Source organism: Theropithecus gelada, chromosome 16, assembly GCF_003255815.1.
Source record: "Theropithecus gelada isolate Dixy chromosome 16, Tgel_1.0, whole genome shotgun sequence".
NCBI lineage: Eukaryota > Metazoa > Chordata > Mammalia > Primates > Cercopithecidae > Theropithecus > Theropithecus gelada.
In genome coordinates, this window is record NC_037684.1 from 18,706,889 (window position 1) to 18,732,384 (window position 25,496).

The 25,496-nt window shown below is 36.7% G+C and overlaps 1 protein-coding gene across 2 annotated transcripts in view; it reads right to left on the reverse strand.

Annotated features, from left to right (window-relative positions):
* STXBP4 (syntaxin binding protein 4) overlaps positions 1 to 25,496 on the reverse strand; it is a 197,888-nt gene that overhangs the window by 168,121 nt on the left and 4,271 nt on the right. For both annotated transcript variants that reach the window (XM_025361495.1, XM_025361493.1), the window contains exons 2-4: positions 12,907 to 12,984; positions 12,335 to 12,459; positions 7,656 to 7,788 (exon numbers count right to left, since the gene is read on the reverse strand). In XM_025361495.1, coding sequence (XP_025217280.1) covers positions 7,656 to 7,788; positions 12,335 to 12,381 — 180 coding nt within the window. In that variant the 5' untranslated portion in view covers positions 12,382 to 12,459; positions 12,907 to 12,984. The remainder of the gene's footprint in view (positions 1 to 7,655; positions 7,789 to 12,334; positions 12,460 to 12,906; positions 12,985 to 25,496) is intronic.

Genomic DNA, 25,496 nt, shown 5'->3' on the forward strand with positions numbered 1-25,496 from the left:
TAATTAGTACAGTGGTAGAAACCATTATTTTTATAACTACAGAAAAAGCTTATATGGTTAAAAAGGGAGATTTTCACCTTGATGGTACTTAAGTAACTTTCATAAATTCAAGAAAACATCTTTATTTAGTCTTATCTACTAAAATATATCCCTTGGATACTGATCTTTAATCTAAGCTGTATTATTTATAATAATGGTGATTCACAGTTATTTTATTCCTAAATAACAATAGGTATTATTTTTTAAAAAGACATGAAGTACTATCTCTTTCACTGACTAAAGAATACATAGGAAAACAACAAAATTGACATAAAACATTCATGAAAGGATTTTATAGAAACATATCTCAAATACTGTGTAAAAGATGATATAATCTAGATGCATAATGACCCTATCCTACTGAAATGTAAACATTATTTAAAATACTTAAGCCAACAGAGTCAACTTAATTTTAAAACATATATAAGCCACAGTGGCTCACGTCTGTACACCCAACACTTTGGGAGGCTAAGGCAGAAAGATTGCTTGAGCCCAGGAGTTTGAGACCAGCCTGGGCAATAGAGTTAGACCCCATCTTTCAAAAAAAAAAAAAAAATAGCTGGCACATGTCTGTAGTCTCCGTTACTCAGGAGGCTAAAGTGGGAGGATCACTTGAACCCAGGAGGTCAAGGTCATGATTGCACCACTGCTCTCCAGCCTGGGCAACAAAGCAAAATTCTGTCTCAAAAAAAAAAAAAATATATATATATATATATATATATCATATATATATCTCTCTCTCTCTCATATATATATCATATATATTTTTATTTTATATATAATTTGAAAACAAATTTTGATTTTATGTAAATATGTGATTAAATATAGTTAGCAAAGTCAGACAACAAAACATGCAGTGTTAGTACAGAGAAAAAGTTCACATGAAGGCAATTTAACCCATCTTATATTAAAGTACGCTGATGTACCGAAGCAGCATTTTCTGGCAGGAAGAGAGTCAGAGAAGAGAAGAAGAAGCATGCCTTCTGACTATGACTTCTGGTGTTTACATATTTTTTTCTTTCTAAAAAGTATTCATAGCAGTTAGTTTTTTTCTTTGCCTCCTAGAATAAGATCTCAGCTGATCATGTGAATTTCTGAACCTGTTTAAAAGTCAGAACCTGCAAATGAAAACAAAGCTATTTTTGTAAGTCTGGCATTCGAGTGCATTCTGCCCCAGCTGGATTAATGTATATGTGAAGATACTAACTTCAGAGATATGCTGAGATCTCTTCCACACAGTCTAGATTTCAATTCAGCAGTTACAGAGCAACTACCTGACATGCGAGGCAATGTGCCAAGCACTTTCATATGCTGAACTTCAGATCTGAATTCTTTCACATTGACATTCATGCAGATGTTGAAATAATAATATATTCCTGACCACGTAAACACTTCTGTTAAAAAAGACCAGTACTATTCATTTCTATATTATGACTTTGGTATATAGTTTCCTAAATAATACGTTTCAATATTATCAGAAACCATCTATACAGCCTAATTCTGATTTAACTAACTCATTATACCTAATACTAAGGAACAGTCCTTCCGTAAGCCTTAAGATTCCTTTCCTATACTTTTACAAGATGTAGACTGACAGGAACCTTCTTTTAACTCCAGTTATTATTGTGAACTGAGGGAAGCTGTTTAGCTTTTATGAAACTCCATTTTCTTAGCCGTAGAATGGGGATAAATATATGTAACACGAGGTTGCTATAAGAAGTAACATGTGTAAATTATAGCACATTATAGATGTTAAATAAGATGAGGTGAATGAGACTTCCATATCTGTTGTGGACAATTTTCATACTGATAGCAAATTTAATTATATTACTCATCAGATTGAGAAACTTCGATGGCTGCCAACTGGTAGGAAAAGTTGAAACTCCTCAGCGTCCCAAACCCAGCACAACAAATTTACTGCAGCTTATTTTTTCTAGCTTCACCATTCACCTTCCACACCAGCATATAAATTCTTCATGCTACTCTCAGAGAATGTGCCTCAAATCAGCCATGGTCTTTCGAACCTCAATGTTTTTACACATGTGAATTCCCATCTAGAATGCCACCATCTATCCTCCCACTTCTCTGTGATAAACTCTGACTTAAACGTCACAGCCCAATTCAAACACTATCTCTGCTGCAAGTTTTCTCTAGTTCCCCAGGATTTACTTAATTGTTGTATCTTTTTGCTCAAAAAACACTTTTACTTACCTAAAGGATTGCACTTAATCTGTATGGTTCTTATGTTTACACATCCGCTTTTCCCTGCCTTCGCGTTAGAATATACTAAATTAGCAACTCCCAATCTAGGGGCAATGATTCTTTTAGTGGGCCGGAATCACCAATTCTTTCAGTTAGGCAGAACTAGAACTCTGTCCTTTTCATGGTTATTTCCCTGGCACAGTGCTAGGTACACAGGAAGTCCACAGTAGGTTAAAGGGGTCCAAGAAACAGTCTGAGGATTTTAGGGTAGCTATGACAGAAATAATAATGGCAAAGGAATAAAGAGAGTGACACTGCAAAGGGAACCATCTTGGCTGCTACTTCTTCAGCTCCCACCAGTGGGACCGGTTTCTTCATAGTTTGCCATCCAGAGGACTGATCCTGCTATTTATCTAAAAGCCTTAGCCCTGGTTCCAGCGCTATGCTCCGCATGAAAACAGATTTCCTCTGAAAGTTAAATATATCCTACTTCAATGCCACCAATTACATGATGACATTGATTGTGAGACCTATAATTTCAGAGATAGAAGAGGAAAAGTTACATATATACACACACTCAGAAGTATATTACATACTGATATATGCATGTTATATATATGTGTGTGTATGTGCATGCATAGCTTATATGTGTATGTTTTAATGTATGTCTTAGAACCAACTGAAGAAAATATGAAATATACTATCAGATTTGAAGAGAGGATTTTGATTTCTGTCTGCTTTCCCTATGTTACCAGCAACAAAAGAAAGAAAAAAAAAAATGAACATTTGAGAACTTTAAAGTATTGTCGGAAATCTGACACAAAGGCCCAAGGAGGAAGTACCTTGGTGTGGAGCCCAAATGGTGCCAGTGGAAGGGTAAATAAGCAGATCAGAAATCCTCGGAAATGTGACAAAATGACTACGGAACCATTCATTCCTAAATTTAAACCAAGCAAGTATGTATGTGTCAGGCACCACACCAAAGACCAACAACGTTCCTGTGAATAAAATCAGAGAGCATCCTTGCCTTTAAGAAACACTGTCTTGTGGTTCAGGCAGAGTTGATTAAACAATCATAAATATAAATACATCATTACAAACTGAGATAGGTGACACAAAGGAAAGGAACAGGAGTTAGGAGCATATATAGAAAAAATAAAACCTAGCCTAGACTGGGGAAAAGCAGGCAACATAATCCTTAGGCAATAGTATTTGAATTGATAAGGAAATAATACGGGAAAGAAAATGGAGTGCTGTTTCCAGACTAAGGGAACAGCATATGACATGGAAAAAAAAAAATTGGCCCCTTCCAGGAACTGAGAAAATGCATAGTGATAGAGAGCCAGAGAAGGAGAGGGCAGAAGCCACACTATATGGAACCTTGTAGGCAACCAAATATTAGTAAGATATAGGTTGGGAGGGAAATAGATACGGCGCATGAGAACAAACAATGTTACTGAAAGAGCTGATTCAAAACTGATGACAGTTTAAGCTCCAGTGATGAGAATGAAGATCAAGAAGACTGATGGATTCAAGAGATATTTAGAGAGTAGAAAGTCAATGGTATGTGTTAATGAATTGAATAGTGTCATGGGAGTGGAAGTAAATTTTCTAACTTTGTGTACCTGGCTGTCTTTCACCAAGACTAGGTAAACTGGAAGAGACTCTGTTTGGGAAGAGATGAGCAGAATATGGTGTGATGTAAGTGTTATGAGTTCAGCTTCAGAAATGCTGAGTTTGAGATACCCTTAAGAGGTCCAAGCAAAAATGTTGATCAGGGAATTGAATATGGGTATGACGCTTAAAGGAGTGTCTAGGCCAGAAAAAGGGTCTAGGATTGACCCCAGATAGATACGGGACTAGCTGACAAGGTAAAAGGGCCTTGGACCTCTCTTATTTCCTTAACTTTAGCAACTAATATAGTTGTTCTCAATTTATAGGGTGCCTCTAGCTCTTAGAGCTGAGGAAATCTTGGTTCTACTTGAACTGAAAAGATGTATTCATAATATCCCATATTTGAATTCTGGATATGTTTTTCAAAGAAACATAATATTTTGCTTCTACTAAACCAGTATTTCATTCTCATATTTTCCAGGAGGAAAACATTTGGGGTGGGTGGTGGCAAACCATGAATAATTAAAGAAAAGTCCTTCTGAGTCCCAATAACTCCCTTACAGTTTGGAAGATTTGCAAATATAAATGAAATATAATCTAGCTATAAGCTTGAGATTACCTATATTGTTAATTATGAAACATTATAATGTTAAAATTACAGAAAGTTAAAGCATTCATGCGCATTTAAAAAATATTAACAGTTACTCAGTTCAGCAACTTCATTAAGATAACCTTATGAATTTGTGTTTCCTATTCTACAGATTATACTATGTAGAAATTCTGTGCAGACTAGAAATTTATAACATGTTAAAACAGTATTTAGAATACAGTGAATGTATCGTTATTAATACATTGTTTTGAAATAGTTATATCAATTTTGTATTTGAAGAATAAATATGCATATGCATACAGCTCTCCATCTTGAGAAAATATTTAAAAATAATGTAAGCACTAGAAAATTACTCTTGTATACGTTTTTTAATTTTTTATTTTTTAGAGACGCTCTGTTGCCCAGGCTGGAGTGTAGTGATGCAATCATAGCTCACTGCAACCTGGAACTCCTGGGCTCAAGGGATCCTTCCGCCCGGGCCTCCAAAAGTGCTGGGATTACAGGCATGAGCCATTGCCCCCGGTCCTCTTCTCCTACACCTTTTTCTATCTTGCCTGTTTTTGGTCAGCTGTGACCAGGTAGAAAGAACATTAATAGCTTTGTGCTGCCCTCTAGTGGTAGGTAGAGAATATAGTCAATGAGAAAATTTTACCTTTTAATACTTCTTTCAATGAAATTCTAAGAAAAAGTAGATATTATAAGAATAATTCCTTAATTTGCTATCACTGACAGAAGACAAAGAGTCATTCAGCACCACTGCTATCAATTTATTACTCTAACTCCAAATAGTTTTCATCGTAATAAACAAGCACAAATTCATGCTTATCTTAAAAGCAAATTCTTAGCTTAGGCGCGGTAGCTCACGCCTGTAATCCCAGCACTTGGCGATGCTGAGGCAGATGGATAACCTGAAGTCAGGAGTTCGAGACTAGCCTGGCCAACATGGTGAAACTCCGTCTCTACTAAAAATATAAAAATTAGTTAGGTGTGTTGGCACGCACCTGCAATCCCAGCTACTCGGGAAGCTGAGGTGGGAGAATCGCTTGAACCTGGGAGGTGGAGGTTGCAGTGAGCTGAGATTGTGCCACTGCACTCCAGCCTGGGCAACAGAGTGAGACTCTGTCTCAAAAAAAAAAGAAAAAAGAAAAAAGAAAAAAAAGCAAGCAAATTCTTATCATTTGTTAGGTACCTTGATCTATTATTGCGTTATATCAAGGGTAGTTTAAGAAATGCCTTAGCTTATACTGAACACACACACACACCTCTCAGCTTTAACACTAAAGAAACACCTCGGCCGGGTGCGGTGGCTCACGCCTGTAATCCCAGCACTTTGGGAGGCCGAGGTGGGCGGATCACGAGGTCAGGAGCTAGGAGACCATCCTGGCTAACACGGTGAAACCCCATCTCTACTAAAAATACAAAAATTAGCCAGGCCTGGTGGCGGGCGCCTGTAGTCCCAGCTACTCTGGAGGCTAAGGTAGGAGAATGGCGTGAACCCGGGAGGCGGAGCTTGCAGTGAGCCGAGATCGCGCCACTGCACTCCAGCCTGGGCGACAGAGCAAGACTCCGTCTGAAGGAAAAGAAAAAAAAAAGAAAAGAAAAGAAACACCTCAATTCTTGGAAGAAAAAAATTCAATTTTTGGTTTGTTTGGATTTGTTTAAATTTAGTTTTTAAATATGTTGATTAATAATTTAAATTTAATAGCCAAAAAAGTATATCATTAAACTTATTAAATAATACTTTTTTTGAGACAGGGTCTCACTCTGTCATCCAGGCTAGAGTGCAGTGGCACGATCACACCTCACTGCTCTTGATCTTCAGGGTTCAAGCAATACTCCCACCTCAGCCTCCAAGTACCTGGGACTACTGGCGGGCGCCTCCACGCCCGGCTGATTTTTTTAATTTTTAATAGAGTTCAAGTCTCTCTACGTTGCCCAGGCTGGTCTCAAACTCCTGAGCTCAAGCAATCTTCCTGCCTCTGCCTCCCCAAAGCTAGGATTACAGGCATTAGCCACCATGCCTGGCCTATATGACACTTAGAAAGTACATTTAAAACAGGCCTTATTATCTGAACAACCGTAAAGCAATTGAAATTACTACAACTATTTTGGAAGTTATTGGTAAAACGGAATTTTTCCCTAACAAGACAAAAAAATCCAGTTGAAAAGATAAACTGCTTGGTAAACAAGTGTTTGCAGTGGTGGGGGACGGATGGGGCAGTGGGTAAAGTAGTAGGACTATTTACTTAACCAAACAACAAGAACAAAATAAGATCCTTTCTCTTGCTATATCGCTTGATATTAATAGAATATTTTATTAATTCTTAATTATTAATTTTATTAAATTCTTTATATCTGATATCTCTCCAAAATCAAATGGAGGCAATCAAATGGAGAATATTTTATTAATTTTATTAATTATTAATATAATTTTATTAAATTCTTTATATCTGATATAAAGTTGCGTCCAAAATAAAGTGGACGCAATTTTCAAAAAATGACACATAATCACTTTAGTAAAACAGAAACAGCAAATGAAATCCAAGAAGAATGAGAATTCAAATATAGTAACCAGTTTGTTAAATTGCTGGGGTTGTGCTTCAAATTTGGGTCTCAGCTTCCTACCAACCAAAGTGAAAGGGAGCTCATTATATAACATATTTCTTACATTGAAGAGGAGAGTAAGACTTTCTAATTCCTAAAAAAAGACAATTTCTGGTTTTAACGAGTGATAAAACTCATTAGCTCAACAAGAACTGCAAATTCAGAAATTAGTAGATTTTGTTTGCTGTTTCTGTTTTGTTTTGCATTTAGTAGAGGCTAAATGAATGTAATTAAAGTTCTACTGATCCAACTTAATTTAAAAACTCAAAGTAGTAGAAAGATAACATGTCATCAAATATAATTTCTCTCAATCAGATACAGGATAAAAGTTGAACAACATGTAATTTAAAAATAATAACCTCATCTTACAGTCAGAAATATCTATTATTGTCATATAAGAATAACCTATTTATTTCTTAGTTTAAAGCTCCTTGAGGGCAACAGTCTTATCTCCTAGTTCCTTTGTATTTTTCACTGAGGTATGGTCACAGTGGATATAAATTCACTAATAAAGAAGAAAAAATAAACTTCACCACTAGTAGGTCTTATTGTTTGTATTTTTGGTGGGCAGGGGACATATTTTTACCTTATAACAGTCTCCTCCAGGAATAATTTCCTGAATATATACCAATGGGCCTTCATTCCGGTTAATTCCTCCTAGTATCTTCAGGCCAAGGCCTGTTTCCTTGGTAATTGTAATCACCTGAAAGGCAGGATCCCTAAGATAAAGTAAATTAGCACACACAGGTTAGTCTAGAGATCTGTGCCTATTTTTTTCTTTAAACTACTTATTAAATCAAATTCTTAGATCTAGACCAGTGGCCCCTAACCTTTTTTGGCACCAGGGACTTATTTCATGGAAGACAATTTTTCCATGGGAGGTGGAGAGGGGATGGGGGTGCAAAGAGGCGATGGTTTCGGGATGATTCAAATGCACTACATTTATTGTGCACTTTATTATTACATTGTAACATATAATAAAATAATTATATAACTAACAATAATGTAGAATCGGGGGAGCCCTGAGCTTGTTTTCCTGCAACTAGACAGTTCCATCTGGAGGTGAGGGGAGACAGTGACAGATCATCAGCCACTAGATTCTCATAAGGAGCACGCAAGCTAGATCCCTCACATGCACAGTTCACAAAAGGGTTCGTGCTCCTACGAGAATTGAATGTCACCACTGATCTGACAGGAGGCAGAGCTCAGGCAGTAATGCTCGCTTGCCCTCAGCTTACCTCCTGCTGTGTGGCCTGGTTCCTAACAGACTACAGACCACTACCAGTCTGCGGCCCAGGGGTTAGGGACCCCTGATCCAGACAACCCAAAATACTTAGTACTTACTAGCAATGACATTTTTAGAAGTAAGGTGACATAACAGCAATTAAACGAGTTTGCTTGCCTATTATCTACAAAACCAAAACACAAAAGAATTTATAATGATAATGCTTATTTCTTTGGAGTAGAACAAAAATTTATTAAAGGTGATGGAAAAGATTTGCTTTTACCTGGTTATTAGACTACCTGAAGAATTCCAAAACTAAATATTTTAAGTAAGTAGCTTTAAAAGACATGCCTGTGGCCATTTAAAGCAAAGTTAATGTGACTTCCATTTGAATCTCAAAATTTATCTTTTTAATTTAGAAAGAATATTTTCTTGGTACAAAGTACTTGTTTCAACTGTAATTTCTGCCAGACATAAAAGCAATGCCATTTGAAAAGAAGGGACTGTAAAAAAAGTCCTGCAAAAGGAATATCCAAGTTGCGTTTCTGAATACCTAGGTCAGACCAGAGACTTTCACTGGTCAAACAAAACTTGAATTAAGTTTGAAATAAGACTGAGGGCTGCCTGCTTACTTATTATGTACTGAGTACTGTGCTAAACAATACCTAAATAATGACATTTAATTTAATATTTATAAAATCCTTAAGATTCTTATCCTTATTTTTTTAAAGGACCCAAAATTCAGGTAGGTTAACTTGATGGCCCAAGAGTGAGCCCAGTCAGTCTTACCTCAGAGGCAAAATGTGATATGTAATCTACTTTGTTGTTGTATTAGAGCCACTGTTGAATATAGGACTTCCAGCTATCTTCAAAAACATCGAATAACTGAAACTACTATTAAAAAAAGAGTTACTTCATATCTTACATGATTATAGTTTTTAGAAAAAGCTTTCTTAGCTTCCACCATAGAAATTCTAAGAATATCTTTAAGAAAACTGTTGCATTCAAAAAAATAATTTCTAAAAAGAAGAAAGAAAATTTTTTAAAAAGGATATAGCACTCCCTGTTTTTGATATTTTGCTCTCCATGTATAACATCATTTAGAGTTGTATTACAGGTATACTGAATTCGGCTCTAATTTGGGAAGGTCTATCTGGTTTCTAGGGCAATAGTCAGTCAGCTAGAAAACAGGCAGAGAGGACAGGGTCCAAGGGTCCAAATGCACCTTAAATTCATTCATTCTTTTTTTTTTTTTTTTTTTTTTTTGAGACGGGGTCTTGCTCTGTCCCAGCTGGAGTGCAGTGGTGTGATCTCGGCTTACTGCAACCTCTACCTCCCAGGTTAAGTGACTCTCCCACCTCAGCCTCCTGAATAGCTGGGATTACAGGTATGTGCCACCACACCCAGCTAATTGTTGGTATTTTTGGTAGAGACAGGGTTTCACCATGTTGGCCAGGCTGTTCTCAAACTCCTGACCTCAAGTGATCCGCCCCCTCAGCCTCCCAAAGTGCTGGGATTACAGGCATGAGGCACCGCCCCTGGCCAATAAACCCATTCTTTACGGGATAGTAGATTGCAAAAACATAAATGAGTAAAGCCTAGAAATGAAAGAGAAGGTAAGAAAGGGAAGTAAGGTGCCTTATTAGATCTCTCCACTAACTCTTAAACCCTCCAAATGTGAATGTCCTTCACTGGGGGCACAATAATCTCCAGCATATATTATTGTTTCAGTGCAGGATCTTACTTTTCTAATTCTAACAAAGTGTTATTAGCACAGCAGTTCAGTGCTGTTAGTATTTTTTCTCTATAAATCTATCCATATATTTTCTGAATTAATATCCATATATTTTCTGAATTGCTATCTTACTACTTAAACAGTTTTAGATCTTATTTTTTTTCTTACCTAGAATTATTATAAGCAATGTCTATGTTGTTAAAAGTTCTTCTTAAACATAAATTTGTATGTTCATGGCAGCATAAAATTTACATACACGACTAGGACCTTATTTTAAAACTCTTCTATTGTTAAGATTTTAGATTATATACTTTTTTCCTATTAAATATTAAAATAGTTCTGCTCAACTTTACTCATAATAAGAGAATTACAAGTTAAAACTGCAGAGATACTACTACTCACCTACCAGACCAATGAAAATTTAAAACTTCAACAACATACTCTGATGACAAAGCTATGGGAAACAGGCATTTCTGCACACTGCTGGTGGGAATGCAAAATGGTACAACTTCTAAAGAGATAAATTGGTAACCTCTAACAAAAAACAACCCTCTGGTCCAGCAATTCCATTTCTAGGAATCTATCCCAAAAATACTCTGGCAAAAAATAGAAAATGACTTATCTGCTAGGTTATTCATTTTGGCATAATTTGTATTCACCAGAAATTGCAAACAATACAAAGGTCCATCCAGAAGGTACTGGCTGAATAAACCATGGTACGTCCACACCATAGAATATTATGCATTTATAACAAAAAACAAGGAAGATTTCTATAAACTGATATGAAGGGATCACCAGGATATACATTAAAACAAAAAGGCAAGGTCAAAACAGTATACATGATACCTTTTACTTAAGAATATTCTGGGGAGTGGAATCCAAATATATATAATTATCATGTGTACATATATTATATATGTGTATATTTATTTTTATATATATGCATTGGCTTAAACAAAAAGAAGCACTACAAAAGGACCAAGAATAAAAACAACTTTTTATAGAGAGAATGAGGGCACACAGTGAAGACTAGACTAAGAGCAAGATTTTTTTTAATATACCTTGTTAAAGGTATGTTTTATGTTTTCAAAATGGCCACCAATTCCTCCCATTCCTGTCTGCATGCATCTTGGTAATGTGACTTTACTGCTTCCTTTCATTAAAAGCTAAGTCTAGGCCGGGCACAGTGGCTCACGCCTGTAATCCCAGCACTTTGGGAGGCCGAGGCGGGCAGATCATGAGGTCAGGAGATCAATACCATCCTGGTTGACACGGTGAAACCCCGTCTCTACTAAAAATACAAAGAAATTAGCCGGGCATGGTGGTGGGCACCTGTAGTCCCAGTTACTTGGGAGGCTGAGGCAGGAGAATGGCATGAACCCGGAAGGCAGAGCTTGCAGTGAGCCAAGATTATGCCACTGCACTCAAGCCTGGGCAACACAGCCAGACTCCGTCTCAAAAAAAAAAAAAAAAAGAAAGAAAAAAGCTAAGTCTATATCTCCACTCCTTGAATTTTTACTTGGTTATTTAAATTGCTTTGGCCAATGAGATACCAGCAAATGTGAGGAAAATGGATATTTGGAAAACACCTGTGCTTCTGCCACCAGGCAAAAAGCTTGAGCCAGCCTCCTGAAGAATGACAGACTAGTTCTAAAGAGACCTCAGCCATTCAGCCTTCCTAGCTGAGGCCTCACAAGATGTAAATGAGGCCATCCTACATTATCTGGAATAGAGCAGAACTGCTTAACCAACCCACTGAATCATGAGAAAGAATAAATGCTTATTGTTTTAAGGGACTTTAGGGTGGTTTGTTAGTCACCAGTAGTTAATCTTATCAAAATTTTTAACAGAATTATAGAATAGTCTAGATATTAAAAAGTCAAAATTTAAAAAAGAAATCTCAGAAGAGTTTTTAAAAATGAATTTTATAATTGTTTATTTTTTATTATTTTTAGAGACAGAGTCTTGCTCTGTTGCCCAGCTGGAGTCCAGCGACTATTAACAGGTGCAATCATAGCATACTACAGCCTCAAACTCCCAATCTCCCGAGCAGCTGGGACTACAGGCATGCCCTACAGGCATGCCCTACCGTGCCTTGTACAGATGACTTTAAAGAGAATGCAGATTTTGTTCTATACACTGATTTAAACTGAAAGGTAATTCAATGTATTACTTTACTTACTACTCATTACTGCTATCCTAGACCACATTAGAGAGCTAGATGTAAAAAACTTTTAATCAAATGTTCATTAGTAGTTTACATATTTCAAACTATATTTCAAAATGTATTAAATTTAAAAGTTACTTTTCAAGTAGACTGGATGGTACTACAGTAGATGTATTTTTATTCATGCTTTCACCAAAGTAGCCTTGGATTTAACAGCTGTATAAACGAAGATCTTGATGAAGAGTCTAGAAATTCTTCTTTTCCTAGGATTGAAGAAGTAGAAATTAAATTGTCAGGTCTTAGAACTGTCAAATTTGATTCCAACTGTTCGTAAAAACATTATATACACTTGGCACATAAATAATATAAGCCTGTGTATAGATGTTAGATGTATGTATTTTGAGTTATGGCATTTTAGTCACTGACAATAACATCAGAGAAGTGTAAAGACAACTCATTAGATAGATAGATACATGTTTATATCATTATGAATATCCATATCTATATAAAATCTTCATTCTCTGGCAAAAGTGAAGAATACAGCTAAGCTTTAGGTAACTATTAAAACTTCCACCCTTAGTAAGCTTAAAAATCACATAATAGTTAAAGATTGAGGAAAATGTCTCCGGCGAGCACAAGGCTATGAAGCTTATAGTCAGAAAAGTAATTATCCAATGCATTTGAAAAAAACTAAATTCTTATTATCTTACCAACTATCTTGAGGCACTTCCTGCAGATCCTATATTACTCTGACTAATATTATTCTAGGAACTTCTTAAATGGCTTTCCTATGAAGAGAAAAAAAATATGCTTTTAATGTCTTATATTGTTCCACTGTGAAAATTACAGAGAATAGTGCAGTTTCATTGAATTAAAACAAACTGTATTTGAACAGAGATTTACCACCTTTTCATAAGAAAAATGAATGAAGCAAAGGAACTTAAAGTTGACAAAGACACTAGGATCATTTAGTACAACTCTCTTCCTGAAGAAATGAAGAGCTAGATTCAGAGACTGTGTGGTTTTCCCTCACAAATGAAAAATAGTGTTTTTTTTTATCTTCTTTTCCTCCTAACTAGAACTCAGGTTATAGTCTACAGGATGGACCTTGAGATCTGATAGGCCTGGGTTCTCATTTGAAAGTTCGGGCTTCTCCAAGCCTCGGTTTCCACAAAGGTACAGTGGGTGCCTTGATTGTGGTGATTTCACAAATGGACACACATGTCAAATGTAACAAACTGTCTCACTTTAAATATCTGCTGTTTGTTGTAAATCAATTATAGCTTAACAAAGTTAAACTTTAAAAAACCCGATTTTCAGTTAAAAATGGCATCTTGACCTTGGCACATATCTTCTTTCCCTCCCAACAGCCAACTAATATGAAAGTCTTAGGGTAAAGAGTTACAAACCGTATAAACTCAGAATGTTGAAGAGTAAATGGGAAAAGAGCCATTGGATGAAAATTAAGTTTCTGGAAGATAAAAAATAGATAGTTGGGTGACAATTGGTAACAAGAGGGCTGAAGAAGCTAAAATTTAGGGCAGTGCTTCTTAAACATTTTTTAAGTCTGAGCACACACATAATGGTAATATTTGTATGGCATACTAAGCTAAAGAAAGGTGATATCCTCTGAAAAGCAGCACATCAGCAACTGATTCACAACAAAATTCTGGCCTAGGAAACAGGTGCAGGAGGAATGTATCTTAAAGAATCCCAGAGAAACTGAGGACTCAGAAACAAAAAGTTCTAGGCAGAACAAAACTGAGAGATTGAGGACTAAAATCAAGAGGATCATCCTATCTTTTCTTCAACCACTGTATGCAGAAGAAATCACAGATTCTTCTGTAAATGAACTGAATGGGCCCCAAACACAAAACAACTACTTTTGAGAACCTAACATAGCGATATATTCACTGGCCTGGGTGGTAAAAACACATTTTGACTTCACAGCCTCTGTAGTAGCAAGCGACAGGAACCATGGAAGCATGCAGATCAACAATAGCCAGAGACATGAAGCCACCAAGCCACAATGTCGGTAGCAAAAGTCCAATGACCATGAAGTAAGAAAGTTATTCAGTACCCATGAGGAAAAGAAGGGACACCTGAGGGAGGAGCTTACAATCCTTGGTCTTTGACTAGCAGTCACTCAGAGTCAAGAGCCACCGCAGCTGTCCACAAGACTGATATAGCCATGGAAGAGAGTTCAATTCCAAAACCAAGTTTGCATAAGTTCATTATACACTGCTTTAATAATGCATGCATGGAGCAGATTCTCAAACCTCAAGAGAGGTCATTCTCATATAACAATAATAACAGTAACTACCATTAATTGGCACTATGTTTCACATACTATGTATTCCAAATGTATTTATTTAATATTGTGGAAAATGTACCAGACCTAAGTTAAAAAAAGAAAAGAAAAGAAAAGAAAAGAAATGCAGAGTTCAAATGGCAATATTGCCATGTGTTAGTAATATGGCATTAGAAAACCTGCCTAACCTCTTAGCATCTCCTCATATTAAGTAAGGTAGGAATAGTAGCACCTTGCTCAAAAACAGATGTGAAAAACTGAGCAGTCTTTCTACTGGTACCAAAGTGAGTAAGATCCTCATCTTTGGTGAGTTGTTCTAACTGGACACAGGTCCCCAGGTCCCCTGGGAACGTATCCAAGTCTAATGATGTATAAATGCTACTGTACAACACATTCCATATAATATACTTAACAAGACATTTTAAAACATTTCTATTTTAAGGTACAAAATAAAATTTAGGTGTTTATTCCATTCACTTAACATGTTGGCAGTGTCCTAAGTGCTAGAGATGAGATGAGATCAGGAGGGGCGAAGTGCTCTGACAGCAGTATACACAAGGAGTATGGAGAAAGGCTGCGTAACCTGGGATCTAAGTCATCATTAAACACCAATACAGCCAGGCGCCATGTCACAGGATTTTCTTCCCACAAGAACCCCACAAGGGAGGTATTATTAACCCAATTTTATACAAAAGAAAAATAAGTCATATAGAAAGTATGTGACTTGTCCATTGTCACAGGCTAGTTGTAAAGTAGAGTTTGAATCCTGCTCTTTCTTGCTCCAAACCCAAGCTGTTTCTACTACAGTATGGTGGAAAATTAATTCAGGTAAAAATCTTGATTCACCAAAAAAGTAAAATGAGAGAGTAAGAGTAGTAATGTGTTATCTCTTTTATATAAAGATGACACTACTGATTAAACAGAAGTGGGTTTGATCTTATGCATCCCAACAGTGTGCTTATTTTTTGTATTAACAAGGTATTCATTGTCATGTCCTTAAATATCATAACATGCCTGTCCTTTCCCTCTCCTTTGCCTGCTTCCTACTCTTTCTTTATACAAGCTTGCAAGGCCCTCAACCAACAGGGATTCTAGTAATGTTACATACACACCACACACACACACACACACACACACACACACACACACGCCACCCTCAAGTTCCCATAATTAATAAATAACACAGAAGGAAAACATTCTGTTCTTTTACTAAAAATATGCACATTGAAGACAAATATATTGTTATTCTAGTTTGGTGAATCATAAGAGGGAAACAGTTAGGTCAGCAAAAACAGAGAAAGTAGAACATTGGAGAAAAAAAAATCTTGTTGTATAAGATGAATCTATTCCAGAAAACTTAAATTAGAGCTTTTCTTTGATAAATCTGTTTACTTATGATCTCATTAAAACAATCTTCATCTCATATAATTAGAAATCTCATCAGATAAAAAAAAAAATCTGCCCATAACGCATATGGTGTTTGAGTAAGACTTAGTAATTTATATTCTCAGACATGGTATTCAATAAAAGCAGTTCTTTTCACTGGACAAAAAATAGAGAAAATAAAAGGGATAAAAATATCTTCTGCCAGAAATTATAGTAAATATTAATTTAATGAAATTACAAAAATGCCATAATGAAATTGATAGAAATTGCCAAATGTCCCTCAGTCAGGGTTGTACTAATTTACTATCTCACCAACAATAGTGCCTGTTACTCTGAATTTTCTTCACTATGGTATACTAAATAACTTTTGGATTTTTGTCAGTCTTATTGATGAAAATGGTATCTCAAGGTGGTTGGAGTGAAGCTGAAGAGTTTTTTATGCTTTAAGAACCATTCAGTATCTTCTTTTATGTGAACTGTGTTTTTTTTAACACCTTTTGCCAATTCTTCTATTTATTGTTAGGTCTTTTTCTGTTCAGTTTCTAGGAGTTCTTAAATCTTACGGAAATTCTCTATCAGCACTAAGAATTGCAAATATATCCCCCGCCCCCAACACTTTTCTTCTGGGTTATAGGCTTTTTGTTATGCAAAAGTTTGTGGCTAACTTTATGAATCTTTTATGATTTCCAGGTTTTAGGTCAAATTAGAAACTCCTTGCCCACTCCAAAGTTATAAAGAATTCTCTCATATTTTCTTCTAGTACTCTTATGGTTTCATTTTTAAATATTTGATCCATTTGGAATCCATCGTAATATAAAGTACAAATCCAACTCATATTTTTCCCAAGAAGACTACCCCATTGTCTCAACCACATTTATTAAATAACCCATCTTTTCCCCACCATTTTGAGATACAACTTTCATCATATACAAAATCTCTTAAGGGTTTGGGTCTACTTCTGTAATTTTTATTCTGGGCCTTTGGTTAGTCTGTTTATTTGTACACCAATGCCATTCTATTTTAATTACAGAGGCATTATCATATCTAGTAAGGCCAATCACCTCTCATTTGTTCTTTTGTTAACCAAGTTTCCTGGTTGTTTTTGGTTATTTATTTTTACACATTAAATTCAAAGTATTCTTATCTTGTTTAAAAAACAAAACAATGCTATTTGTAAGGGAATCATACTAAATTTACAAATTAATTGAAGACATATTGTTATCTATGATGTTATTTTGAGTCTTCCTATCCAAGAATTTGGTATCACTTTCCATTTGTTCAAATCTTCTTTTGTGATCTTCTATAGCAGGGGTGGCCAATCTTTTGGCTTCCCCAGGCCACACTGGAGGAAGAAGAATTATCTTAGGCTACACACAAAATACACTAACGCTAATGATAGCTGATGAGCTTAAAAACAAATTAACAACAACAACAACAATGCAAAAAACCTCATGTTTTAAGAAAGTTTATGAATTTGCGTTGGAACACATTTAAAGCTGTCCTGGGCTCCATGCAGCCCATGGGCCACAGGTGGGACAAGCTTGTTTCTATGGTGTTTTAAAGTTGCCTTCATAGTGACCTTGTGAGGCAGGAGAATAGAGTGTGGAGGCAGGGAGCCTAAGGCTGATTGGTGCTGACTTCCTAGAACTGAAGCAAAAGGAAAACCCTACCTCTCCACAAAAGGATCAGAGGCTACTCCCTTTGCATTGCCTGGCAGATGAAAAATGGAAAGTACTTCTGATTGGTTGCAGGTCACTCCTTCATTTACATAGGGTGCAACCAAGTAAACAATGGAAAACCTCTAGAGAAAGTTTAAACCCCAGAAAATTCTGTAACCAGCTCTCTTGAGCCACTTGGTCCAGCCTGTTTCCACTCTGTGGAGAGTACTTTCATTTCAGTAAATCTGTGCTTTCATTGTTTCATTCTTTCATTGCTTTGTTTATGCATTTTGTCCAAATCTTTGTTCAAAGTGCCAAGAACCTGGACGACTTGTAGTCAAGACCCTGCACTGGTAACAGTTGCACATTTCTTATTTAGTTACTTCCTAGGTATTATTATTTTTTTATTGTTAATTTAATGTCTTTTAAAAATACACTATTTTGTACATAACAAAAAATGTTTTGGGAAAGCTTTAACTGTATCATCTTCTAGAAAATAATTTCCCTCCCACCCCAAATTCTGCTTGATTATATGATTATATATATGTCTTCATTTAAAAATGTTACTAACAAAGCAGTGGAAGAAAAAACCAGGCACAATTCATACGTGTTATATTTTTGTTAAAAATTATGTAACTGTAATATATTGGTTTACATACAAGTGCATTTTACTTAACACTTCAACACACACACATAGACACCTGTCACAAACAAATAACTAGACAATTTATTGAGCTATCATTACAAAGTCTAAAATAATACATTTAGAATAGACGTATAAAGGCTTTGTAAGAAAAAGCCTAATTCCCATCCTTCCTTGCCAAAGTACTTTTATATTTACTTTGAAGTACTTAACGAGCTGTAAGGTCAAGAGCTCTAATGTCTTTTTAGTTGTTTGTCTAAAGTGAAATGATCACAAGAAGGAAACGGAAGGACAGTATGATACCAATGAAGGTAAGATTTGTTGCTTTAATACTAAGTCCAAACAATCTCTTCATAATAAAAGTGTTAAAAAGCTCATAAGAAAAGTGCTTTGTCGAAGCTATTGGCTATCTAGAGGTGTCTAAAGATACATTAAATTATCTCGATAAAATGGGGATTTTCAGACAGATCTGGCATGTTCAGGGTGGTATGGCTGTAGACTGGGGAATTGCAGCTCATATTGCGTATGAGGGCTTATGCTTATATTGTTAGTGAGGGAACAAAAGAAAAGAAAGGGGTTAAAGGAGGCTTTTTCTTAGCAGAGAGCACTGTTAGCTTTTCCAGGGGCAAAAAGGAGAGATTTAATTGCTTTCTTGGGTTCACACACTATATAAAGTAACCAGATTCCTTGATAGAGCAATAAGGACACATAGGGCACTCCTTGATTTTATGTTCAAAAGGAAGATGTGGCTGGGGTCAGAAGTATCTAAAAATGCTAGGTAAGTATGGTTTCTAAAATATCCCTTAACAGTGAAAATTCAGCACATTTAATAAACAATTATGAACAATAAAGAAAAAGAGGGTTAGAAAAAGTGAGAGAACAGAAACATTTTCACAAATGGCACCTGGGGAAATAGGGTATCAGTAATGGGGGAAAATCTAAACCCACGATTTTTCTACCAAAGGCAGGATACTAGTTCATTTTAATACTCTGCGGTTGGCAAGGAGTGATTCAGCAAACATACAGAAGTATTTGTTAGTTCATAAGTATCATTACAGAATAGTTAGTAATTATAAAATATCAGAAACCTCAAAAATATGTAAGCATTGATAATTGGTTAAATAATTTACAGTACAATGATGTCAAACAATACTATGTAATCATCAAAAATGGTCTAGGTAAAAAACAGCAGCAAGGTGAAAACAGAATGTATAGAATAATTTAATCTTTTAAAATTACATTTATTAAAAATACACAATAAAATGTAAACAGTAACTGACAATTGGAACTACTGTTTTTATTTACTGTTTTTATTTCCTTCTTTAAATTATTCTTTATTTTTTGAATGGCTTAAAACAAGGATATATACTTTGATATATTATTTGGATAAAGAAGGAAAAATACCAAAAAAGCTACCAGGTTTGAGTGTACCTTCTTGGCATCTAATATTTAAAATCAGCTCTTTCTGTCTCCTTTAATGTCATTTTCTCCCTTCATCTTCATTTGCTAAGGTATCAACAAATGTTGCAATTTAAATAACATAGATCTGGTGTTTCCCAAAGAAAATCAGCTATATCCTTTAAATAACTTCTTATGACAACCCCTTTGTAAGCAAATTGACAGGCAGTAGAAATAAATACACTTATTTTCTGCTATAATTTAAAAAGAAAGATGACTCATAGCAAAGAAGCTCATAGTACATATTACACAGTACATATATTTCATGGCTTTTTTATTGCATTGGGAAGAGTACTGGTCTAGAGGGTAGATGCCCAGTAGCTATATGACTTTGAGTAGCCACTTACTCTAATCCCTAGTTTCTTCATATGTACGATGTCAAAATCACTCATCAAATGATCTTTAAAGGTTCTTTCTTGGCTCTACAAATCAAAAATTTTCTGGCAGTCTTATTAAGCTACAAGTCCCCCAGTGCTTTTGAGGGAAAGATTTTCTTTTTAAAATATACATCCACCTCTAAGATCAGTATGGCCCATGAATGGGAGGGAGTAGGCTGCAGTAGGTCATTTGGGAGGGATCAGAGTGGAGGGAAAAGTGTACTGGTATAGTGACATTTCACATTAAGGTCATTTCAAAAGAGGAAGAGGGCACAATGATGTTGGCTGCTCAACAATCTGTCCGGTTTCTGTGGACTGACAAGTTAGAAATGCCTATTTATTTATTCACTAAAGCTAGTATTAAACATGTAAATATTTCTTCCTATAAAGTTAGATGTATTATACTTGAGAAGACAAAAAAATGACAGCATTTAGAAACTGCTAACTTGTTTTATACCTTATCACAGCAGAGATTCTTCAAGATAACATCAGCTATTTATATAATCCTAAGGTTGTTTAAGAAAATTGGCAAAATCAGGAATGACTATTTTCCCTTGGCTAAACTTAACTGATCATTTTTAAACAACATAAAAGTTTCAGGAAACCAAGATACAAAAGATCAAAGAGTTATAGTCATCCCTCAGGATCTTCAGGTAACTTGTTCCAGGACCCTGCAGATACCAAAATTAGAAGATATTCAAGTCCCTGATATAAAATGATGTAGTATTTGCACATAACCTATGCATATCCTCTCCTTATACTTTAAATCACCCCTAGATTAACTATAATACCAAACACAACGTAAATATGTTATGCTATATTATTTAGGGCATGATGACAAGAAAAAGTTTGTACATGTTCAGTAAAGACACAGCTGTTGAGGCCTGATGTTCATTTTCAATCTGTGATTGGTTGAATCTGTATATGTGGAACTTGCAGATACTGATGGCCAACTGTATTTTATTCTCTTTTATTCTGTACCCAAAGGCAATATTCCCTTTGTTATTGCATGTTTTTTTTTTTTTTTTTTTTTGAGACGGAGTCTCGCTCTGTCGCCCGGGCTGGAGTGCAGTGGCTGGATCTCAGCTCACTGCAAGCTCCGCCTCCCGGGTTCACGCCATTCTCCTGCCTCAGCCTCCCAAGTAGCTGGGACTACAGGCACCCACCACCTCGCCCGGCTAGTTTTTTGTAGTTTTTAGTAGAAACGGGGTTTCACCGTGTTAGCCAGGATGGTCTCGATCTCCTGACCTCGTGATCCGCCCGTCTCGGCCTCCCAAAGTGCTAGGATTACAGGCTTGAGCCACCGCGCCCGGCGGCATGTTTTTTTTTCTTTCAAGAACCTAAGGCATTCAGAAATGCTGCTCATTTGTCTTGGGGGTTTTACCGAACCGAACCGAATGCCAGGGGTTCGGTTTAGGTCCTGTTGCTTGCTACACAGAAAACCAATCACTGAAAGAAGGAGTATTGCCAGGGAAGAAGGCTTTAATGGGTGCTGCAGTCAAGGAGATGGGAAATTTGTATCCCTCTGCCCGACTAGCTAAAATTAGGGGCTTACGTGGCAGGGAAAAAAAATGTAACTGACTGGAAAAACAGGAATTAGGGAGGCGTAAGGAAGAGGAGTTGGTCAACAGGTAGCAAGTGATTGGTTAGGCTAGCGGTCTCCAACCTTTTTGGTACTAGGGACCAGTTTTGTGGAAGACAATTTTTCCACGGATCTCAGGGTGGGGGATGGTTTCAAGATGAAACTGTTCCACCTGAGATATCAGGCATTAGATTCTCATAAGGAGCATGCAACCTAGACCACTCGCATGCACAATTCACAATAGGGTTCTCACCCCTGTGAGAATCTAATGCTGCCACTGATCTGTCAGGAGGTGGAGCTCAGGAGGTAAGGCTCACTCACCCTCCACTCACCTCCTGCTGTGTGGCCAGGTTCCTAACAGGCCACAGACCGACACTAGTCTGCAGCCTAGGGACTGGGTACCCCTGGGTTAGGTAGTCATGATGGGTGAGGGGTCTGGTGTCATATTGTCCTGATGCAATGATCTGGTAAGTTTCAGTTCCTTGATAGTACCTGGGAGGCCTGATGGTTGGTTTCTTGAGAAAGTAACTCAGATAAGAAAAATTTAACTTTCTCAAGTTTTAACAATGGGAGAATCAATTTCTATGTTTATTCAAAGAAACTATTAACGTCAGTTCTATGGGACAACTGGTCGTATTTCAGGATGCGTAAGCATCTGCCTGTAACACATAGCCCAACTCAGTGGGAAACATCAGAAAACTACTTCAAAGAAAGTCTTAGTCTTCTTGAAAGGAGTCTTCAGCAGCACAACAGCTCACTGCTCTCAGAAGTTTCCTTAGGCTACCTGCCTTCTGTTTGCTTTCATGCATGCATTCATCCACCAAACATTTAACTCAGTACAATTATGTGCAGGTATCACACCAAGGGCTTGTGATATTATGGTGAACAAGTCAAGATCATTGCTCTTTTGGTATTTACATTCTAGTGGTGGGAGAAAAACAATAAAAAATGATACAATTAAATGAACTAGATTTCAGATACTGAAAGGAGATAGCAAATGTGACTAAGGAGAGAAGGGCTAATTTAGACCGGGGATGGTGTCCCAGCTAAGATCCAAATAAATCAGCTGTGAAGAAAGCTGACGGACAAAGCATTCCAGGCAGAGAAAAGGTTTGAGGGCAGTAAAACAAACTTGAGGTGTTTACAGAAAAGAAAGAAGTGCAACTAGAGCGTGGTGAACAGGGAGAGAGTGGTAGAAGATAAGGTTAGAGAAGTAGACAAGGTCTGGATTTCCTAGGGTCTTACGGGCTATGGTAGCAACTTTGGAGTTTTGATCATATTTCACTTAACCTGACTATTCTCAGGAGACCTGAATTTGCCTTTTCCTTTCTCTCTTACCTTTAACCTTCTAAAGGTTAAAAGTAAAGGCTCTAAAGGCTCTCCACTTTGCTCTCCACTTTTGTACTTTCCCGAGTTTTATGCCTTTGCCTTTAATCATATAATTAAACTGTGCTTTGGCCTGAATCATGTGAGACTGTCAGTCAGTGCATTTGAGATATAATATTGTGCCTTTATCTATATCTGTATGTGTATCTATATATCTATTTACATCTTGACCAGGACTGGCTGCATAAATTGCAGGGCCCAATACAAAATGAAAATGCAAGGCCCCATGTTAAATAATTATTAAGAATTTTTAGCAGGGCATGGTGGTATGCACCTGTAATCCCAGCTACTCAGGAGGCTGAGGCAGGAAGATCACTGGAACTTGGGAGGCAGAGGTTGCAGTGAGCCGAGATCATGCCACTGCACTCCAGCCTGGGCAACAGAGTGAGACTCCATCTTAAAAACAAAAAAGAATTTCAAGATGCTGACAGTAGAGCATTAAAAATAAACACAGGGCTTATCTAAGTGGGGTAGGAATCAGGAGTTGGAACCAAACTGAGGATCAGCTAAAAAGTTCCTGGATAGAAGCAGCTTTCCATAAGACATGGCCACTGGTGTGCCACATCAGTTTACTATCACCATGGCAACGCACAGACCTTACCACCCCTTTCCACAGCAATGACTCTACAAACTGGAAGCTACCACACTCATCCCAGAAATTTCTGCATAAACTGTTCCATGATTTGCATATAATTAAAAGTGGGTATAACTATGAGTGCAAAACTGCCTCTAAGCTGCTATTCTGGGCACAGCATCTGTGGGGTAGCCCCACTCGGCAAGAAGCAGAATCTCTGCTGCTTACTGTACAATGCCACTTCCATAAAAGTTGCTGTTTAACACCACTAGCTTGCTCTGGAATTCTCTTCTGGGCCAAGCCAAGAACCCTCCTGGGCTAAGCCCCAATTTAGGGGCTTGCGTGTCCTACATCATAAGTGAGGGGCCCTTTTAAGAGCAGGGTCTTCTGTGACTGCACAGGTCATATTTTCATGAAGCTGGTCCTGATTTTGATAAATATTACTTGAATTAATAAATGCCTTCTATTGATAAATGATTTGTTTTCCTTTCATATTATCTGTCAATCATATAAACTTAAGAGCTTTTAAATGGAGTAGCTCCTCAAAAAGATGGCACAGAGGCCACTGCCAGGAAATAAGAAACTAAGATATCAAAACTGACTGAGACGACTTCAGGGCATTATTGTGCACTAATTGGAAAACAATAATTACCCTGCCTTTTCTAGAGCAAACACAATATATTTGTACTTAGTTTATTCAAATACATTACTCTTATTCTTTTAGATACAAGTATTGTAATAAATAGCTACTAAATAAACAGTTGTTAGTACTGTTGGAATTACTGTTAGATATTTCACATTCCTAAATGAGTTCAGGAGCTTTATTAGGAAAACCACCAGAAAATACAGTTCAGTGATGACCACCATATTAAGACTGAAGACCCAATTTCCTTAACTTATGTTATGGATTAAAAATACCAAAATTTAAAATAATACACCTTTATAATCCACAGAAAGCCTAAAAATCAATAATCAGATAAGAAAATATGTGAATATCAAAATGGCTTATATGAAAAATAACTTACATAACTTATTTTACCTAATATATAAAATTGGACATGATTATAGCTAACCAGAAAGAGTTTACAAGGTCTAATTGTTTATTGCTGAAGAATAATATTGCAAATTAACGGTGTCAAATCTAAAATGTCAGTCCAGCTCTTGATATTTAAAACATGTAATCAACACCTATACCTACAAAACAGGGTTGGATTAGCCCTGCCCTGAGGAGCTCTCATTCCATTCATGGTATAACCCATTATTTGGCATTAGTTATCATAACGATTTACGCATTATTACAAGCACACTCAGACTCACAAAAATCGCAGCCCAGGCTTATGCATTCATTTAAAGCTTCAGAGAAAAAAATATACATTTCAGCATCTCCCAGTGTTGTGTTGTTATTGTATCTATGCATATTGACAGACCTTTCCATCATGAGAACTCCTTGTATCCAGGTTATAACCTTGGTCTCTGACCCCAGTCCTATGCTCAACTCTGTCTAAACTGTTTGTTCTAGCTTTGAAATAACTTCAAATGTGCCATCTTATAAACAGGCATCTAACCACGTTAATGATGATTTTCACCTGAGACAAAAGTAAAGCAGTATTTCCTAACATAGAAAAGAAAGGCTTCTGTGTTTTTGTTGTTGTTTTGTTGTCATTCATTGCAAAGCTGCTTTCTACAAGATGCAGTAAAAATAGCAAGTTGTATGGAGTCAGAAAAAATCCAGGCTTAAACTCCAGCTCTGCCACGACCCAACTGATTAGGCTTGGACAAGTTAACTCATCATTCTAAGCCTGCTTCCCCTATTCATGGGCTGAGCTTGGGAAAAGAGTAGGGGAAACAGCCTATGTGTCTAGAACCAAACTTCCTAACCGGCCTTTCCTCCTTTCTCCTACCCCTTCTAAAACGTCTGCAGCTGA